General features: G+C 46.1%; 1 protein-coding gene across 2 annotated transcripts in view; it reads left to right on the top strand.

Annotated features, from left to right (window-relative positions):
* The first annotated feature begins 4,382 nt into the window (after positions 1–4,382).
* SYT9 (synaptotagmin 9) overlaps positions 4,383–20,927 on the top strand; it is a 168,304-nt gene continuing 151,759 nt past the window's right edge. Inside the window, exon 1 of one of the 2 annotated variants that reach the window (XM_084773654.1) lies at positions 4,383–4,852. In XM_084773654.1, coding sequence (XP_084629780.1) covers positions 4,708–4,852 — 145 coding nt within the window. In that variant the 5' untranslated portion in view covers positions 4,383–4,707. The remainder of the gene's footprint in view (positions 4,853–20,927) is intronic. The other variant, XM_084773653.1, reaches the window with a different exon arrangement.

Below are 20,927 nucleotides of genomic sequence, written 5' to 3' on the forward strand. Positions count from 1 at the left end.
AGTTTGATGCTGGCATTTTTAATAATGGGCAAAGCTGTGAGCATGCCATTTTGGCTTACACAGCGTGAAATAGCTAGGTGTCAATAAAGTGGATTCCGTGGGGCCACCTTACAGTCATCAGCCAGCAGCACCTACAATAAGAAACTGGTCCATAACCCTAACACAGTAGTGTTTGTACCAATTTCTAGTTGGAATGGTGATAACATGCAGGATCCAAATGCCAATGTGCCTTGGTTAAAGGGATGGGAAGTTACTTGTGGTGGTGGTGTAGATACAGCTACGCTGCTGGGAGCTTTGCCTTATGGCCTGCCACCAACTCATCAACTGATATGTCTGCAACTGCCCATCCAGGATGTCCAGAAATTAGTGGCATTTGTATTTGTGGGCCGAGACTGGTGTCCTAGAGCCTGGTGGTTGGTTACCCTTGCTTCAGTCAGTGTCACACAACTGAAGTAAAGTCTGTTGAAATGAGCCATGAGGCTTTGAGCAGAGCTCTTCCCGGGGACAATGTGGTCTTCAACAAGAAGTTAGATATGCCAGTGTTGCTGGAAACAGCAATAATGACCCACCAATGTAAGCAGGTTGTTTCACTGCTCAGGTGATTGACCATTCAGGTGAAATTAGCACTGGCAGTGCCCCTCTACTGGATTGTCTCACAGCTCACATAACATGAAAGTTTGCTGAGCTTAGAGAAAAGTCCGATTTCCGTTCTGGTAAGAAGCTGGAAAATGGCCCTACATTCTTGGAATCTGGTCTATGCAGCCATTATTGACATGATCTCATGCAAGGCCGTATGTGTCATGAGCTTCTCTGACTATCCTCCCATGGCTCGTTTTGTTGTTTGTGCCCTGAAGCAGATAGTTGCTGCGGGTGGCATCAAAGCTGTGGACAAGAAGGCTGCTGGAGCTGCCCAGAAAGTTCAGAAGGCTAAATGAATATGACCCCTAACACTGGCCAATCCATCTTCATCAATGGTGGAGAAATGGTCTCAGAACTGTTCACCTAACTCAGCCATTGAAGTAATAGTAGAAGGCTAGTTAATAACCGCACTGCATTATAAAACCTTCAGAGGGAAAAGGAGATGGTTTTGTGGGCCATTTGTGTCTGTGTGTGCAGTTTTGTTATTAGTTTTTAAAACAGTACTTTTTTGGTTTTGAGATTATAATTTAACTTCCTTTCTTCCTTCTAAGCCCTGCCATATATCTATCTCTTCCATTCTCCTTCAAATTCATGGATTCTCTTTCACTAATCGTTAGTGCATGCATATATGTACATAACATATAATATAATATTACTTGTATATAGTTTTCAGGCCTGACTGTTTGACACTGGACCACCAGTTGGTGTGCTCTTCCCTGGAGGGACTACCTCTCCTGCTCTCAGCCTTACTCAGTTGCCCATAGTTTTTTTGTGTATGGTGGAGGCCTAGTGGACTTTCCACTGTCCAGTTTGGCATGTCCACTGGTGACATCCTTGTTCAACTCACATTTGGGAGGTTGTATTGGTAAGACCTTATGAGCACAGTCTCTAATGTTACTAGGAGACACACTCTTACAGCAAACTCCGCGATCCTCTGGCTCTTACACTCTCTCCGGGCCCTCTTCTGTACTGTTCCCTGAGCCTTAGGTGTGTGAGTGTTTTGTAGATGTATCTGCTAGGACTGGGCTCCACAATTCTTTTGCGTTTTGATTGCTTGTGGTTTTCTGTAGTGGTTTCTGTCTGGTGCAAAGAGAAGTTTCCTTGGTGAGGGTGAAGACTACACTTTGTCTGTGGGCAGAAAGACCAATATTTATAGATTGTGTGGGATTATGTTGGTTTAGAAAATTGGTGATTGTAGATTCTCCTCCACTAAGCATGGTTTCACTAGCACCAGGTAGTTAGCTAGGTTTCCAGTGCTAAGCATTGGTATCCCTCTTGCTGAGTGGGTGTTAAGTCCAAGTAGAGGCGTTTGCTACAACTTGATTAAAGGTAAACAACTCGATTTGAAAAAAATCTGTCAGAGAATTCTGAGATTCCTTGGACTTCTGTAAATTTCCTCCTAATTTTTCTAATTACTACTTTTCATTCCTGTTGTTGAGTCACGTTAAAAGGCCAGAGTTATCTCTGTGCCCAGCTTTTCCTGGGAGTAACCTCTATTGTGGCAACTCGGTTTTGTTTTGTTTTTTTGTTTTTTCTCACTAATGACTGACTGACAGACTCCTCTCATTCAGCTCTAGGTGAGCACTTCAGGTACCCTTAGAGACTCACATATGTCTCGGGTAATACTTTTGAAACTATGGGAGGAGATTTTTGTTTTTAATGTTTTGTTTTCTGCCTTAAGGTGTAAACTTTTATTTTGTTTGTTTTGCATTTTGAGTCTCACTGTGAGGTTCTGTCTAGCTTGAAACTTGCTGTGGAGACCTGGCTGGCTCTGAACTTGAATGAATCCTCCTGCCTCCACCTCTCTGAGGACTAGGGGTGGAGGGGTTATAGATTTGGGCTAAGATCTCAATTCTGCTCTTGGGGCATCTATGCCTTTGTTTCTTTCAGATTCTACTGGTTAATATTTGAAATGTCTTTCAAGTTTGAGTGTTCCTGCCATTAGCCATTGCCTCTAGTCTGGTCTAGGCTGGCACTGGATCTTAATCTCTCACAACCATTGGGTAACTGAGCTTACAGCTTTCAGCTACTCTCTGACCCTATGGTTTAAGAGTCACATTGCTATTGGCTTTAACTTGCACCTCCCCACTTCATACACCTTCCTCCTCTCTGTGCTGTGCCACCTCCTCTGTTGAATACCCGCCACCCCCCACCCCCATGTCCCGTCCTTTGGAAGATGAACGCCTGCTTAGTCTCCCCCAAGGGCTCCTTCTCAGCTGGTTTCCTCTCTCACAATGTGTGGTTTTGTCTTAGGTGTTTGTGTTTGTTTATTTGAGGCATGTGTAGCCCAGGCTACTTCATAATTGTTACATAGTCAAGGATGACCTTGAATTTCTGGTTCTGCCTCCACCTTCTGAGGGCCGGGATTACATGCTTTACGCCACTATGGGCTGGGTTTACTAGGGATGAACTCCAGGGCCTTGGGAATGGTAGGCAAGCACTCTACCAACTAATCTGCATCCCAGCCCTATGCCTTAATTTTTTAACGAAAAAGTTTAAAAGGTGGGAAAAAAATAAAGTAAGAATAGTCTATGTGCTTTTTTCACAGCTCTCTAGAGTTACCTTTATAAGTACAGCTGTTCAGTCTCTATTATTCCAGAATAAACTCCACCAAGCCCAGCATTGCTTAACTGTTCTAGACTGAAGTTTGACATAGTAGTATATAAATGCAAAGAGGAGTTAGGTGGGGAGGGGGAGAGAGAGAGAGAGAGAGAGAGAGAGAGAGAGAGAGAGAGAGAGAGAGAGAGAGAGAGAGAGAGAGAGAGAGAGCGCAGTGCCTTTTTATATAGAATTTGAACAAATACCACCTGAGTCTGCTTTTTCACAATGGCAGTGTGGGGATTCTCTCTCCCCCTCCCCTTCCTCCCTCCCTCTCTCTCTCTCTCTCTCTCTCTCTCTCTCTCTCTCTCTCTCTCTCACACACACACACACACACACACACACACACACACACACACGTTCAAGGCTATCTAGAGAATTAAATGAAATTATACAAAAGACTGTGGCACAGTGCCTTGAGCACACAAATAAGCTCAATAATTTGTGGTTATTTCTGGGCTTAGTGCCTAAAAAACTGAAGAGATGGGCAGATGAGAGGTGACAGAGGTCTTCCAAACATCCACAAATTCTGGATCCTCTGTCTCCTGTGCAAAAGAAATGCTGGCAAGCCTTGCATTTCCAGTCAGCTTCTTAGAAAACCAATCAGGTCCTGCGAGGCTCCTGGGGAGCTTAGCTGCCTTTCCCGGAGTTCATGCTTCTGCCTTCTTTTCTGATGATCAGTGCCTCCACCTTCTCCAAATCACCAACGCGCTGGAGATCCATTCTTTGTTGGCAAATCTTGTCTCCAAATCCCGCATTTGTGCGCGTGACATCCCTAGGCCGGCGGTTTTTGCTCAGACCGCGCTGTCTAAGTTCGAAAAAGGTACTGAGATCTTCGGCAGGTGTGGTCTACCTTCCAACCTTCGATCGGTACAACTGAGAACACGCCTTGGACCCACGCGGGGCTCCAGAGGCCGGAAGGATGCTAGGTTTGCATCTGGGCGGAGAAATGGGGTGCCAAAGAGCGTCTGGCACGCGCACCGGCTCGCACTTCCTGATCCTGGGCGCGGCCGCTCGCAGCGCGAGGTCCGGGGTGAAATCAGGTGCTCCTCCTGCTGCGGGGAAGCGCCCCCGACCTAGGTCCGCCTCCCCACCCCACCCCCGGTGCGCCTGCTCTACAACCCCAGCGATCCCACCCCGCACCCGCCTCGAGCACCCCTGACCCGGCCCCGCCCCCAGCGGCCACGAGTAGCGGGCGGAGCGCGGAGAGGCGCGCTGGGCTGTGCGGCGCCTCCTCCCCTCCGCGCCGAGGGAGGGACGAGGGGCCGCGCGGGAGACAGAGAAAACCCGAGCGAGTGGCTAGCGGAGAGCTGCATGCAACCGGTGGGAGGGCGGCCGGGCTGGCGCTGCGGCTCGGGGCGGGGAGCTCGGACCGGCCGGCGGCGGCGGCGGCGGCGGCTCTGAGCTGGCAGGCGGAGGGCTTTCTCCCGCGCCCGCCTGCCCGGCGCGGTCCGAGGATGCGGGGGGGCGATGCCCGGGGCCAGGGACGCGCTCTGTCACCAGGCGCTGCAGCTGCTGGCCGAGCTCTGTGCCCGAGGGGCCCTGGAGCACGACAGCTGCCAAGATTTCATCTACCACCTGCGGGACCGTTCCAGACCCCGGCTCCGAGACCCAGGTAAGCGCCGCCGCCGAGCGCAACCCGAGGGCCCTGAGATGGGGACTTGGGGCCCGAGCCAGGGCCTGAGACAGGAGAGCGTCGCAGACTGGAGGAGGGCAGGGGGTGACCATTGAGCCCAAAGAGGTCTCCAAAAGCAGCGCACCACGGCCTGATGCGGGAACCCGGCAAAGAACTCGGGCGGAGGCTGCTGCGCGGAGGCCGAGCCAGGGTGGGTTGGGGCAGGCTTGGAGGAACCACGCCCGCCACCTGCGCTCGGCTCCTGGGGGCGGCTCCTGAGCTCCGAGCTGTGCCCGCCACTTCACCCGCCGGAGCCCCGGAGCCAGAGGAGGCCGCAAAGGCCTGGGAGCTGGGACAGGGGTCGGAGAGCCAAGGAAACTCTGGGAAGTTGGGAGTTTGGGACAGCCGAGCCGCAGCTGATTCCCACCCGGAGCTGCTCAGCCTGAGTGCCGGGTTCCTCTCGAGACGCTAGGGCGAGAAGGGCCAGTCAAGGACTTGCGTGGCCCCCGGAGCCACATGTCTAGGGCAGCCGGGCCTGAACCCTTTCCCTGCCTGTCTCGAAGTGTGCAGGCACTGAGGCCTTGCTTCTTAATTTGTCCCTCTGCAGCAGCCTGGCACACTAGAGTGGTGGGCTTGCTGGTTGTGCCACATGCAGCAGGCAGTTGTTTGTCTTAGAGAAAGTTGTGAGGCTCCTAACTTTGGAAAGTTCATTTACTTTGGCATCTGACCAATTAAGGTCAGAAAAGACGTTTTATTTGAGCAGTTTGCTTTTACCAACTCCCCTTGGTCCCGCTGTCTCCTCCTTATTCACCACTGGCCACTAGAAGATGCACTCCTTTCTGATGTTTCCTGGGCATCTTCTCAGCTGGAGAACTCTTATTCTTGGATAATTTTCCAAAATAAGTGTTTTAAAATCTAAGAGGCATATTGTGTTTGGATTGTTAAAAATGGTATTAGAGAAGGACCTTTGCCTTCGGTGTCCCTGTGTGTAAACATTGTCGATAAGCTATTGCTATGCAAACTATTAAGTGCAAGTATTTCTCATTTTAAGCCAGTTCATTATATAAAATACATTTACAAAGGATAGAGAATTACTTGACTCAAAGAGGAGCGAGCTGACTTAAATAGCCTACCTTTAATAGGATATTCTAAATGTGTGTGGTGAAGGCAGGTGTTAAAAGTTTGTCACATTTTTTTCTGTACTCAAAGGCTCCGTTTTTCATGCCCGTGGCCACATTAATAAATCTCTCAAATGATCGCTAATGCCTTACTCCAAAGGAGAGAATTAGGAGGAGAAATACCGATTCCAGGCATTTCCCAGGAGGCTTGGTTGTCCAGCCTGTGTGTGGCTCCTTGCTGAATAAGAACGTGCCTCACAGACAGACCACAGAGATGAATGGGAATGCCTCACCTTACCAACAGGAGTCACAGAAAGATGCCCCAGGGGTGGGGTGTTCGGTGCTCACATATCAGGTCCAAGCCTATTATTAACACATTTCCCCCAAAGCGCGTATGCTAGTGCCGACACCTCTCTCTCTGTTCGTGCCCCTGTGTGGCAGGTTTTCCTTGTTAGCTCAGACAAGCTGTCATCTTCGGCTTTACCAGAGAAGGGGATGCAGCCTGACTCTGAATTGGGCTTTAACATGCCACATCCTTCTGGTCAATCCTCTCCTTCTTCCGTTTAGTGCAGGGACTGCTTCCCATGTGCCCAGATTCTCCCAGTTCCCACGTTCGGTGGGCCTGGAGGAAAAGTCCCATGGAATACTCCTCAGGAGAGGAACTCTGGCTCCTGGGCTGGGAAATGGCTTTGAGAGACTGCCTTGCTGTGTTCCCTGGCTTCCTGAAAGCCGTGCTCTGCTTAAACTAGGGCACATGGTTTTGAGGTAGCTCCCAGCCCTCTGGCTCTTTCCATTGTGTTAGGAAGTAGCCTGAGCGTGAGGCAGAAGAAGAGAAGAGATACAGCTGAAGATGGCATGCAGCCTGCTACCCTCTCCTTCAGGGCACTCCTGCTCAGTGCAGATGTGGGGCCCCACCCCACCCCACCCCATTTCCCTCCCTTCTTCACCTTGCCTACATACATCGCATGAGTATGTCCATTCCTCTGAAGCTGCTTGTCCAAACCAACAGTGCCCTAGAGCGGTGTGGCTGAGGAGGCTGCACTACACAGTACTAAGTGAACAGTGCCCCTGCTGTTGGATAGTGCGACCCAGAACAGCCAAGTTCAGCTGCCCTGATGGGTCCCCAGAGAGTCCTCTCTGTAAATGGGTGACTTCCTTTTCTGTGAAAGAATCCCTGAATACCGTGTTCCAGCCTTCTATGCCTGATGCCTAGCCATGGCTACCCCACGGTAGCTGTTTTCTCAAGCTCCGTGAAAGGTTTTAGTTATAAAAGGAGAAAACAAGTAACTCCCAGCCCAGTGACACTGCAGGTGCAATCCTCCTTCCCTTTCTCGGAGATGGGGGAAGGCTGGCTCATAGGACAGGCCAGTGTACTTGAGGCAACAGAAGAGCACGTGGAAAGGCTCTGAGGCAGGAGCATTGTTGCTGTGATTTAAGACACACTGACTTCAAGGGTGGCTGGAGGTACAGCATGGTAGGAACCCCGTGGTCAAGGGTAGGCTAGGGCACATCACATGGGGTCTCGTAAACTACTAGATGGATGTTACTTTTTACTCCAAATGAGATATGAACATTAGTAGCTGTTAGAGAGGTGTCAGCCAGGTGGCTGTGCTGAGAAAATACTATAGAAGATCAAAGGTGAAGTCCAACAGATGCGTTAGTGATCTGTCTCAGAAACTCAGGAAGGGGTGCAAGTTCAGCATGGGCCTAATGGAGGTGCCGAGAGGAAATGATTATGGACCACTTTGCAGGCAGCACCACTAATATTTGTTGACAGGAGGTATCAGGAGGGCGAAAAAAAGCTGAGGATGATTCTCAGCCTTCCGACCTAAGCAACTCCATTTCCTGAGCAGCAGTTTTCAGGACGAGGCTTGGAGTATGGAGGGAGAGCAGGAAGGAAGCTCTTCTTTTGTGTCTAGCTTTTCGTATGTAACTTGAGTGCGCCATGCCTCAGTTAGGCGAGCTGTCCTGCAGCTGAGTGGTCCCTAACGTCACCATGCTCAGTTTTGTGACAGACAGACTGTCAAGGAGTCTGTCTAGTTGCGAGGTGCATTTGAGGTGTTGAGGTTTTCCCCTGCGGGGAAGTGAAAGCTTTCTGAGCGTCTCCTCATTGATCTATTATTGTCATGCTAGGGATTGAACCCACAGCCTCTTGTTCCATCACTGAGCTATGCCCCTGGCCTCACTGATCGCGGGTGTCTCATTCCTTTTCTCAGTAACGCTTTTTTGTCTGTTAGGAGGGAAGAGTCAGAACCCCATGCCCATTGTTTCTAGGAGAGAATGGATGTTGAGATGCGCTTCCTAGTTCCAAATGTGTTTTCTCCTTCTCCTTCTCTGTTCCGTGGGACACTGACTGGATTTCATGGACGCCTCATCTAGGTCAGTTGACTTGGTTCAGTCTTCACGATCTTCTGAGAGGTTGCTGCTCAAAGCATTTGTCCTGCTTCAGCAGCACCTGGGAACGAGTGTTAGGTAGACACACAAGATCCCAGGCCTGCCGCACACTTAATGCATCTTTACTTTTGCAGGATCCTAAAGTGACGCACTGGTGCATTCGAGTTCAAGAAGCATGGTTAAAATGATTGGTGTATATATAGGGAAAGTGAAATGCAGAAACTTAAGCTAGCCCATGGCCACAGTTTCCACTGACACAAACAGTTGGACTTAAGTCAGTGTAGCATATTAATCAGTCCTGTCACATTTACAGTTGTCCCTCAGTCTCTGAAGGACATTGGTTCAGGGATCCCACGGTGCAAAAACCTAGAGATAGTCAGCCCTTCACACAAACCGATTTAGTGCTTACATGTAACCTATGTACCTTTTCCCATGCACTCTGAATAATCCGTTGGTTTTGATACCTAATAATGTAAATCACTTGTCAATCACTACTGTATTATTTACTGACCAATGGAAAGAAAAAGAACTGTCTATGGACAATACAGACATATTTTTCCCACAAACATTTTTGATCTACAGTTGTTTAAATCCATGGATGTGGAAGCCTTTGACACAAAGCGCTGACTTCACTCAGAACTCAAAAGTCATTCTCAGCGGAGAGTTCCTAAATACTTCTGAACAGCCACCCTTTCACCTGCTTTCTCTATTCTGAGCATGTACAGTGGAATAAATCTGCCAAGTATAGGTGAAATCGTGTGTGGTTATAGTCACCTCAGCATTTTGGTTATGAATTCTTTATTTAATGTTAATCTCCGTTCATGGTCCACTGTCACGTTCTAGAGGTTTTTTTTTCCTGCATATTTTCATTGTATGTACCAAAGAAAGGCCTAGAAAAATATTTGCCAGCTCAGGTGTGAAGTGGAGCTTTAAAGTCACACTATCAGTGCCTCTTCCTTTCAGCGGAATATTACTATATCATGGAAAGCTCCATGTCCATGGCTTTCAGCTTTGGCTGCATATTAGAAATACTTATGGATTCGAGCAGGAAGAAAGAGACCAACAGAAACATAACAGTGACTGGGCTGAATCCTAGCCGAGTTGAAATGGAGTCCCGGGGTGGTGGTACCCCGGGTGGAATCAGTATAGTCCTGACATTCCTTGGTTGATTTGCAGTCAGGTGGAGGACAGCTCTTGTGACCACAGGTGAAGGCGGAATCCACCTAACTCTTCTCAGCTCACATTTCCTGACTCCAGAAGTCTGAAGAAATGATTTAGAAACCCAGGGGAATTTGACTGTTGCCTTTGCATGTCTAGTACTCACGTCAACTGATCCCTAACTTGCTTTTCACGTTATTTTGCCAAGTTTTTATTTTGAGGACTTCTGCTAAGTATCATAAGACTTTATTGTGGCCATCCACTTTGAAGGGGAAAAAAGTACATTAAATGTTGAGTGTGGTGACATACATCATGTATTTGTAACTGTTGGTGGATAGAGATACCAGATCAGCAGTTCAAGGATAGCCTCAGCTCCATAGTGAGTTTGAGGTCAGCCTGGGCTGCATGAGACCCTGCCCCAGGACTGGAGAAACAGATAAATAAAAAACACATTGAGAAAAACCTTACCCGAATACCATTTTATTAAAGGACTAGAATGTAGGCTCTTCACTACTAAAACATTGTGTTGAGTGACTGTGAACTCCAGGAGGTATGTGTAGAAAATAATAATTAAATATAATTTTACGGGGGAAATTTTCATAACCATTATGATTAAATATTACTCTTAAGTCAAATTTTCCAAGATAGTAAAAAAAGAAGCCATCCATAAGGCCGGGTGAGGTGGTGCACACCTGTAATCCCAGCACTTGCGAGGCAGAAGCAGGCGAATCACTGTGAGTTCAAGGCCAGCCTGGTCTACAAAGCAAGTGCAGGATAGCCAACGCTACACAGAGAAATCCTGTCTCAAAAAAAAAATCTTCCTTAAATACTGGGTTTTTAGGAATAGTTACTGGTGTGATTATGCAGAGTGGGGTTAATTTTTAAGAATTAACATTAATTGCAATGAGGAAATAGTCTTCCAAGGAGTGAGTAGCATATTGGATGTACATTATGTGATGGTCTAATTTGCGTTCACTTCAGTGGCATTTTAGGGTTTCTTCATAAATATTTCATTTAAACAAGTGTGTTTTCATCTCTGTGGGATCCCTCTACATAGGCCAGTGAGTGGTTTAGTCAGGAGGTAATTATCAAGAGAGAAAAACAAAAGCAGAGCCTGGTGCCTGCACCACAGGCAGGCCCCTGGCCAGCTGCCTCTCTCAGAATAAACAATCAAAGGCACAGACTTTTTGATGTGGGCCAGTCTCAAGGAAAGATGAAGCTGAGGGTAGAGGGAACTCCCCTGTGTAGCACGGAAGGCATGCTGGCAGTTCCGGGTGTGAGCAGGTGTGGTTCCTGTGTCATTGGCATAGAAGAAATATACACTTATTTGTTCATCAGATGACCAAGTTCAGAAGTCAGGTGCATAAGAAAGGGTACTAAGTCAGGAGAGTATTCACACTGTGAGAGGGTAAGTGTGGAGTGTGTATTTCTCAATTCTGAATGAAGTCACAACTTGAATTACGCAGTTTTCCCAAGTGTAATTCCTCTTCTCACTGTGTATCGTGACTGATTTTTTTTTTCTTGAGGGGAGCAGTGGTCTCATGTGGGCCAAGCTGAGGCTGACCTTGAACTGCTGCTCCTCCTGCTCCAGCTCCTGGGTGATGGAACTACAAACAAGCACCATTATGTTTCCACTTTCCTTCTCACGTACTTCATGAGTTGATTCTAGGAATTGTGACTTTAGACGAAAGCCAACTCAGAGAAGCAGCTTGGAAGACGTGTTTGAAGCCTTCAGGCATGCCAGTGCACAGATTTTATCCCATGAATTTGTTGAGCATGGAGATGGAACTTGGACCTTGTGTGCCTTGCAGACAAACCGTTGGCAAACTGAGAAACTGAGCTGTGTCTCTAGACGAAGGGATGTGTGTGTGTGTGTGTGTGTGTGTGTGTGTGTGTGTGTGTGTGTGTGTGTGGTGTGATTTTGGAGTCAGGATGTCACTGTAGTTCTGGCTGACCTGGAACTCAATTTGTAGACCGGACTGGCCTTGGACTCACAAAGATCTGCCTGCCTCTGCCTCCTGAGTGATGGGATTAAAAGCCTGTGCCACCAGGACCAGCTTTATTTGTTTGTGTTTTAAGGCAGAGCCTTGACCTCTAATACAGCCTGCCTAGCCTTGCATTCACCCCGTAGTTGAGCCTCAAGCCCAAATTGATCCTCCTGCTTTAGCTCCCAAAGTCCTGATATTAAAGCTTGTGCCACTGTGTCTTTAGTAAAGAGTTGTATGTAAACACTGGTAGGGACAACGCTTAAGGAAACATTTCCTTATTATTTCTGTGTGTGTATGTGCGTCTACATGAGTTTATGTGTAGCGCATGCATGCAAGAACCCTTGATGGCAGAGGAGAGTGTTGAATGCCCTGCAACTGTAGTTACAGGCAGATGTGAGTCACTACATAGGTCTACATGGGCCTTTTGCAAGAGCAGTAAGCATTTTTTAAATGCCAAGCCAAAATGAAGACGAAATCAAAACAAGCAAAAAGGAAAGCACCCAAGGAAAGCAGTATGATAGACTAGGCAAGAGCTTTAGAGTCCAAATCTAATCCTACACTTGTTAGCTTGGTGACCTTGAGCAGGAGATTTCACTGTATATTCTGATAAAGTGGGAGTGTCCTGTTAGGACAGCTCCATGCTCCGGTATCTTCAGGGTGGTGTCTGTAGGTGGTAACATGGCTGTGGTTTCCCTGCCTGTTCCCTTTTCAGTGGTGGTCCATGGTCTCACGTGGGGTTTGTTTGTTGTTGTTTTCCTTGCATGTACCATTTCTACTCTGCTTTTCTTTTGTAGATGTAGCATTTTTCAGGTTTTTGTTTTGTTTTGTTTTTTAGCTGTAAGCCTTTTCACCTCCGTATTCTAGTGTTTTTCATCTATAAAATGGATTGCTAATATCTGGGTTACTATTACAGGATTTAGGTAAAATACTAGATGCCAGTTTAATTTAAATTTGAGATAAACAACATGTAATATTGCATGGGGCATACTTAGACAAAGTACTTAGCTGTTGTTTTTCTGAAATTCTATTTGAGTTGGGCATCCTATATTTTCATTTGATTAGCCTGGCAAACAAACTTGGTATATCATTATTCATATCAAATACTTATAATAAATAGTGAGTAAATGTTAACCATTATTTCTAAGATTATTATCCAGTTATAATTATTAAATTATTATTGTTGTGATTACTATATATGTTCCAAAGAACGAATATAACTTTTTTACTTTGTCTTTTTGTTGTTGTTTGTTATTTTTCATTTATAATTTAGTTTTGTGAAACAGGGTTTCTCTGTGTAGCTTTGGCTGTCCTGGACTCACTTTGTAGACCAGGTTGGCCTCAAACTCAGAGATCCACCTGCCTCTGCCTCGCGAGTGCTGGGATTACAGATGTGGACTACTTCACTTGACTTCTTTTGTCATTTTTTTTTCATTGTGCAATTTAGTTTATTGTGAAATTTTTTTTCTATTTTTTTCTCCTTTATTAATTTATTCTTGTTACATCTCAATGGTTATCCCATCCCTTGTATCCTCCCATTCTTCCCTCCCTCCCATTTTCCCCTTATTCCCCTCCCCTATGACTGTTCCTGAGGGGGATTACCTCCCCCTGTATATGTTCATAGGGTATGAAGTCTCCTCTTGGTAACCTGCCATCCCTCCTCTGAGTGCCACCAGGTCTCCCCCTCCAGGGGACATGGTCAAAGGTGAGGCACCAGAGTATGTGAGAAAGTAATATCCCACTCTCCACTTTACTGTGGAGAGTGTTCTGTCCGTTGGCTAGATCTGGGTAGGGGTTTAAGGTTTACCGCCTGTATTGTCCTTGGCTGGTGCCTTAGTTTGAGCGGGACCCCTGTGCCCAAATCTGCCTATCATAATGTTCTACTTGTAGGCTTCTTTTAATTTTTCTGTCTCTTTTCCTTTCTATTTTTCTTTTTCGTTAGTCTTTGTCTTTTGAGACAAAGTCTCACTATGTAGCGTAGGCTAGCCTCAAACTCACTGTGTAGCCCAGGCTAAGCTTTAACTCATGGCAGTCCTCCTGCCTCTCCTCCAGAATGCGGCAATTATGGATATGTGTCACCATGCCCAGTGGTGCTTCTCTGGTTTTTCTAGTATGATAATAATTTCTATCTATACTCCTGTGCTTTTATTTGAGGAGTTTTTGAAATAATAATGAGCTTAAATTGATTTCTAGTGGACCTGTGTCATTTAGTCTTGTTACATATCCGAGTAAATTCACTCTCAGTGGGAGATATACCATGAGTAAAAGGCTGCTGAGTCAGCAGGGTTGAAGTAGCTACCTGGTGATTGTAATTTGTAGTTTGTCATTGGTAGAATTGAGTATTTTGACTATGTTAGGCCTAGTTAAGCAGTTCCTCTCAGAGGAATTTTCTGGTTTTTCTTGTCAGTGTGTATTTGTGTGTTGTTGGGTCTTGGCTTTTTGTTCTGAATTGTTTTGTTTTAGAATCTTGATGCTTTTCTTACAAATTAGCATTTATTAAAATGCAAAAGTCCTGTTATATTAGCTCATAGATGGAGCACCAGTATAGTGACTTAATTAACTCAGATTGACAAAATTCATTGTATTGTGCGTCCTGGTTTTTTTATTTTTGTGTGCGTGCATATATATGCACGTGCATGCATGATGTACATGTGTGACTGTTTATGTATGTGAGTACAGGCACATGTGTGAGGAGTCAGAGGATAACCTTGGATAACCTTGGATAACCTTGGATAACCTTGGTGTTTATTCTTGTCCTCCACCTTGTTTGAGAGGGGGGTCTCCTCTTGTTCACTGCTTTACATTTCACAGATACCTACTCCCACACAGGGCCTTACAAAGGCTCTGTGGATTCGAATTCAGGCCCTCATGGTTATATGGCAAGCACATCATTCACTGAGCTGCCCCCCTTTCTACTTAGTTTCTTATGGGATATTACACAGGCCAAGCTGGCCTTGAACATACTGTATTACCGAGACTGACCTTATGCTCCCTATCCATCCTAACACCCTCTTGCAATGCTAAGTAATGCTTTTATTTATATGAATATGAAAGGATTATATAATTCACCTTTAACTTCACCCCATTTCACCCTTACGTCATGCCGCCCTTACGTTAGCCACACTGATATGAGCACTTCTTCCTAATGAAAATTAAGTTCAGAAACACTCGTTGATTGCCTGCTTAGTGCCACGTACCAGGTTAGGCACGAGTAATTGAAAGACACATTAGACAAGCTTACTTTCCCTATGGAACTGAGATAAAATAATAACTGCAATTAATAAAATAAAGGCAGGAAGGGAGCCACACACTGAATACAGTGCAGGAAAAGAAAAGTAATTAGCTGGCGTGAGTGGGTCTTTAAAGGTTTCTTAGAGAAGTCTCTTAGTGGGTGGGGTGGGCATTCTAGGAAATTTCAGAGCCCATAAAACAGGAGAGGGTGCATATTACCTCTGTAATAGTAAGTGCAGTGCGTGCTGAAAAGGCTGAGAGATGAGACTATTGTAGTAAGCACTGGGTCCATGGTGGAAGTCCTTGTGGGCCATTGTCAGAGTCCAGGGAGGGAAAAGGAGTGGGGTGGGGGGAGGTGGGCTTGGGCACTGACAGGAAACCTTTGGGTACTCTAAGCTACCGTGAGTGCAAAGGATCCATTCTCGGCAGAGTGAGGAAGAAGTTTTCCGCAGGGGAATTCTCTACTGCAGCTTCGCCAGCCTTTTGTGTCCTCTTGGGAAGCCATGTTCCAGTTGCCAGTTCCTTCTTGTCCAAGGTAAGGTCCTGACAGACAGGAAATCTTCTGTTAAATGATTCCAATTTTAGATTCCCAGTATGGTGAAACTCAAACATAATTACCCATCGCGGTGGTACAGACTGCCGTTAGCAAGCTTAGACATCTGGTTTCAACACCTGGGCTCCTGATAAAACTTTCTGACATTGCCAATGGTGGTGTTTTGCTAACTTGCCTCGTTATTCAACAGTGACAAGGCTACGTGTTTGGTTGCACGGCAGTCGCCTGGTCCATGGACACACACACAGCATGTTTTCTCTGTGTCAACAGAATCCAGGAGGGAGTAAGCATTGAGGGGGGCGGGGGGCTGCCCAGGGCCCTCAAAGCCGAGCTGTGGAGATGACTTTTCCCTTCTGTGTGGGAACTACCAAGCAATAGGCGCGTTTCTCTTTAAATAATTGAGTCGGATGTGTACAGGTCACAGGCACCCTCCCCTCCCCCCGCCATGCACACTCTGCTTTTGGCCCTTCCAGGCTATGCCTGCCTTCGTAGACAGTTCAGTTTGCATTGCCATGGCAGTCAGAACCCCTGAAGGGCTTTCCATCTAGAGACCACCATGGGAAGATGCACTTCCTTTTGTTGTTTCTGTTTTGTTTTTGAGGTAGGCTCTTACACTGTAGCCAAAACAGACCTGGAACTGTATATCCCATGCTGCCTTTAAAGTCATTTTAATCTGCTTCACCGCCATGCCCAGCTCAGATTCGCTATTTAATTAGACTGTTCTGGAGTCACGATGCAGGTTGAGTGCACAGGTTGTTAAGGGTGCCATTCGTTTCTGCATCACGTCTATTGAGCATCCGCTGGATGCCAGGCTCTGTCGTAGGTGCAGTCACATGTCAGTGATGGGGATGTGGTTTGAGAAGTTCGCTGTCCAGCAGTTTCATTGTTTTGCAAACACAGACTCCTGCAGGTTTGATGGTATAGACGAGTCTTTTACCATGGCCTTTTTATGCAGTCAGGACACAAGAGTATTTCTCTTCATTATAGTAATACGATACAATTATATATGTAGTTCATTATGACCAACATGTCATATAACCTTATGACCACGTACACTGGCTAGATATTTAGAGTATTGTACATTGATCTGTGCAATTGTATGTACAGTGTACAAACACAGAACAGGCAGCTTTTCCCTCATGGAACAGTCACGGTGGGTGGGGGGAATATAGTACAAAAATTAATTACAGGGTATGTTAGGTATTACTGTGTGCTAAGGAAAAATAAAAAGATGGAAAGAGTGTAAGTAGCTTATGAGTCAGGGTCAGAAGGAGATGTGGGAGTAAGACATAGGCATCAAGAGGAAGAGCATTCAGGTAGGGGACAAAGGGCCTGATGCAGGAGCATGCCTGCCATGCCCAGGGATCAGTGGAGTCAGGAGGGCAGCAGAGTGTAAGGGTAGAGAGGTGATGGCAGGCAGGTTGTGGGGGTCTAGGAACCACTGTAAAGAATGTGATCTTAGGGCTGAGTATGTAGCTCAGTTGGTAGAAGGCTCCTGAAGCTCTGGGAATTCCTGGCACTTCATAAACTAGATAAAGCAGTCCACGCCTATGATCCTACCATCTGGGTGGTAGAGGAGGCAGGATCTGAGGTTCAACATCATCCTCAGCTAGATAGCAGATTCAAGGCCACCGTGGGCTACGCAAAGACCATTTCTGAATAAAACAATAGATAAGTGGAGAAATGGCTGCTGGTGAGAGACTTGAGACATGTTCGTGTGTTTTAGGCTGGGAGGGCTAACAGCACTTAGGTAATAGGAATAATCCAGGATGGTGACTAACAAACAGTTCTTGATGCCAGACAAAGACTGATGGAGGGCTGCTGGATTGATGTCCCCATGTTGCCAGTTGGATTCACTCTCCTGGAGTTTACGGAAGCAGTCTCAACAGCAGAAACATATTTAGGTGCCCAAGACACATGGGCAGAATTTAAAGCCAAGCGGTTAGATGGGTGTACTGTATTAGTTTATTCATCTTTTCAGAACAAAAGTACTCTAGATGGGGAGAAGGATGGCTGAACACCAAATGTTTGTTTGTTTATTTGTTTGTTTGTTTGTAGTTCTACAGACCAGGAAATTCAACTTCAAGGTTTTATGGAGTCAGTATTACCTGAGGCTCTGTTCCTCATAGAGAGTTCCTCTCTTTGACCATTCATTCTCTCAGGCCTTGATTGACTGACTGACTGACTGACTGACTGACTGACTGACACAGAGTCTTATGTGGCCTAGGCTGTATAGCCTATGTAGCCAAGGGCGGCTTTGGCTCTCACTCCTCCTGCCTCTGCTTCCTGAGTGCTGAACTTACAGGTGTGTATTATTACCATGCCCAGTTTGTCACGGGCCTATTTAAACACGGTTCTAATTCCAACACTGTGTGTACGCTGCCTTTATGCGTTCTATTCAGCAGCACTGGTAATTAACCTATGGCCTCTTGCGCACTCGGCAAGCACTCTTCTGCTGAACCACCCTGCCAGCCGTCCACCCTCACGTTCTAATTGTCTCCGGAATGTCCTCCGTCTGCTGAATGACGTGGATGCTCATTGGTTACTTTGAGCTAAGTGGTTTGGGAGGAAAACAGAGCTGGGGAGTGTTTAAGCAGTCTCCTGAAAGAAAAAGAGAGGAGAAAACTTACAGAAAAAGCCAATTTTGTAAACGGGAACGAAGCAAATATCCAAAAGATGACTTTTAAAGCAAAGAGAATCATTTGTATGCCGGAGAGAAGGAAAAACAAATAGAGAGGAGTGACCCGCTGGGCAGGAGATAAGCTTCTCAGCAGCTCACTCTCTGTCAAGGAGTCCAGGCAGGATCTGTGGACACAGCGGGTAGATGTGGGGAAGGGATTCCATAACCATTTCTCTTGTGATTATTCTTCCCTCCAAGCAAAGCTTCTGAGAGGGATGGAGGGTCAGAAGTTGTGGACGTTTGAAAACAGGAGTGCAAGAATAATTGCCTGGGAGAGTGGGAGAGTGGAGGGGTGAGGTGAATGCTGGCCAGTGCTGAGGCCCTGCCGCACATCCGCGATCACGGGCTTCGGTGAAGTGTATCCATTTGGGTGTGTGTTAACTCTCCTGCCACATTCAGCTGTGCTTGTGTAGATAGCAAAGAGATTTCCTGTTCATTTTTCTGGGATTTTTGTTTTGTGTGGGTGATGTGTGTGCCACAGTGCTCATGTTGAGGTCAGAGGACAACTTTCGAGAGTTGGTCCTCTCCCTCCGCCATATGGGTCCTGGACTCAAAGTTAGTTCATCAGGCTTGCTCTAAGCCATCTTGCTGCCCTGAGACTTATGTTTAAACAGGGATTGTGAACATGCATGTCAATGAAAGAGTAGCCAAAAAGTTGAGAGTGCATAGCATGCAGTGAGGAGAGTGGCTGAAATTTCATCAGGATAAGAAGAAAAAAGTGCACATGTAAGAGCATTAGGATGGGCTGGGAGTGTGGCTCAATCGGTGGAGTCCTTGCCTAGCGCACATGAAGTCTTGCATGGTCCTCTGCACTGCATAAGACCAGGCATAGCGCACAAAGCCTGTAATCTCAGTATCTGGGGGCGTAGAGGCAGGGGGATTAATTCAAAGTTATCCCAGATACGTAGTGAGTCTACGGGAGATGCTATTTTAAAAAAATAAAATAAAAGAGAGGAATTAAAGATATAGAAGATTAAACATTAATAGGCTTTGGCAGAGGGTGGACATTGGGACTGTATTAAAGAGAGGGAAGGGTGAGGTTTTGCCTATCAGGGTGATAGAAATGCTTCCCTGTTGGTGAGACCAGGATCCAAGGCATTTTTGCCATAGGAGGTTCTAAGATTGGGTGGAGGGCAAGTTATTGAAAGAGAAAAGGTGAAAGAACTGAGTCTAAGGAGGTGGTTCTCAACTTGTGTGTGGGTCAAACGATGCTTTTATGGGGGTCACACACATTGTGATTCATAAGGCTAGCAAAATTAAGTCATCAAGTAGCAAGAAAAACAATTTTATGGCTGGAGGGCTGGCCAGTGCTGAGGCCCTGCCGCACATCCGCGATCACGGGCTTCGGTGAAGTGTATCCATTTGGGTGTGTGTTAACTCTCCTGCCACATTCAGCTGTGCTTGTGTAGATAGCAAAGAGATTTCCTGTTCATTTTTCTGGGATTTTTGTTTTGTGTGGGTGATGTGAGGCACTGTATTAAAGGGCCACAGCATTAAGAAAATTGAGAACCACCGTTCTAGGGTTTGGAAAGTGTTATGACTACAAAGATAAAGAATTAACCAGGAATTGTGGTGAAGGTGGCTTTAAGGACTGTGACAGCAAGTCAGCAAGTGAGCTAGGAATGGGGAGGAAGCCTAAGAGTAGCCAGCCACTGGGACAGGGATGGGCAGTTGTGGAGCAGTGGTGTGGTCAGTCATATAGTGGGGGAGTTAAAGCTGGGAGATTTTAGAGAAAACATCCAGTTAGCTTTTTTTTTTTAATCAGGCAGAAGTGTTGAAGGACCTTTTTATGGCAGTAGACAGATACCTTAGGAAATATTTAAGATGTACAATAACCAGTAATTTCATTTAAAATAAAGGACTCCTGATGTCTGAGTGTCTGGTGGCTGTACCTGGGAAGGCAGTCACATGATGTATCGGGCTTACTACTTCAAGTTAGGAATATTCTGTGTGCAATATAAATAAAACTAATTTTTTATTATTATTATTTGGTTTTTTGAGACAGGGTTTCTCTGTGTAGCCTTGGCTGTCCTGGACTTGCTTTGTAGACCAGGTTGGCCTCAAACTCACAGCGATCCACCCGCCTCTGCCTCCCGAGTGCTGGGATTAAAGGCGTGCGCCACTACGCCCAGCATAAAACTAATTTAAAACACATCAAGTTCAAAGACATACGGCACCGACTTCAGGTGTCCAGGGCCAGCAGGAAGAAGTTAGGATATCACTGAAGTCCAAAGTCCTTCACCATCCGAAGGTTTTGTGGAATGGTTCTCTCTGTGTTTGGGTTGGCCATCAGAGCCAGGCCCAGGAATCTTTGAAGGCACAGCCCTTGTGGGCTGAGTCAGAACCATCAGCATGGCACTTGAAAAATGTGTGTCCTGAGCCTGATGAACTGTCAGCATTGCAAATGGCACCCATTAACGGCCTTCATGAGGCAAAATGACTTTTGCAGCCTAATTGCAAAAGAAAAATATGCTCAAACCATCTGCACAAAACTTTGATAAAATATTGGAAAATGGAATATAGGCATCCTAATGCATTTATTATCCAAATTTGATAATTTAAAAAGCACACTGGAAGTTAACCTTTGATTATGAAGCACAGCCCTGTTGGCAACCTGAGTGAAAATTTTTGTAGGGAATTTAGCTTTAGGGTGTAGCTGCTGATATGCCCCAGCAATAAGGAGAATCTTGGTCTTCTTTGTTACTAGGCATGTATCATGAGCAACATCTGTGCGTCACTTGGGATGACCATTCAGTACATCTGGCTGCAGGAACTCTAGGCCAGGATGCTAGAGAAGACATCGGTGCTTGAGCTTTGCAAGCTTTAAATCATCTTGGGATGTTTTCTCCTTGCCAGAAATATTCCTGGAGCAGAGACTGGATTTGACTGGATTGAGGAAGCCACACGAGAACTACTTTTAACATTTTATTCAGGAAATAAAGTGATTCAGAGAATC

The sequence above is a fragment of the Acomys minous genome (genome assembly GCF_964271855.1).
Source record: "Acomys minous genome assembly, chromosome: 2".
NCBI classification, from domain to species: domain Eukaryota; kingdom Metazoa; phylum Chordata; class Mammalia; order Rodentia; family Muridae; genus Acomys; species Acomys minous.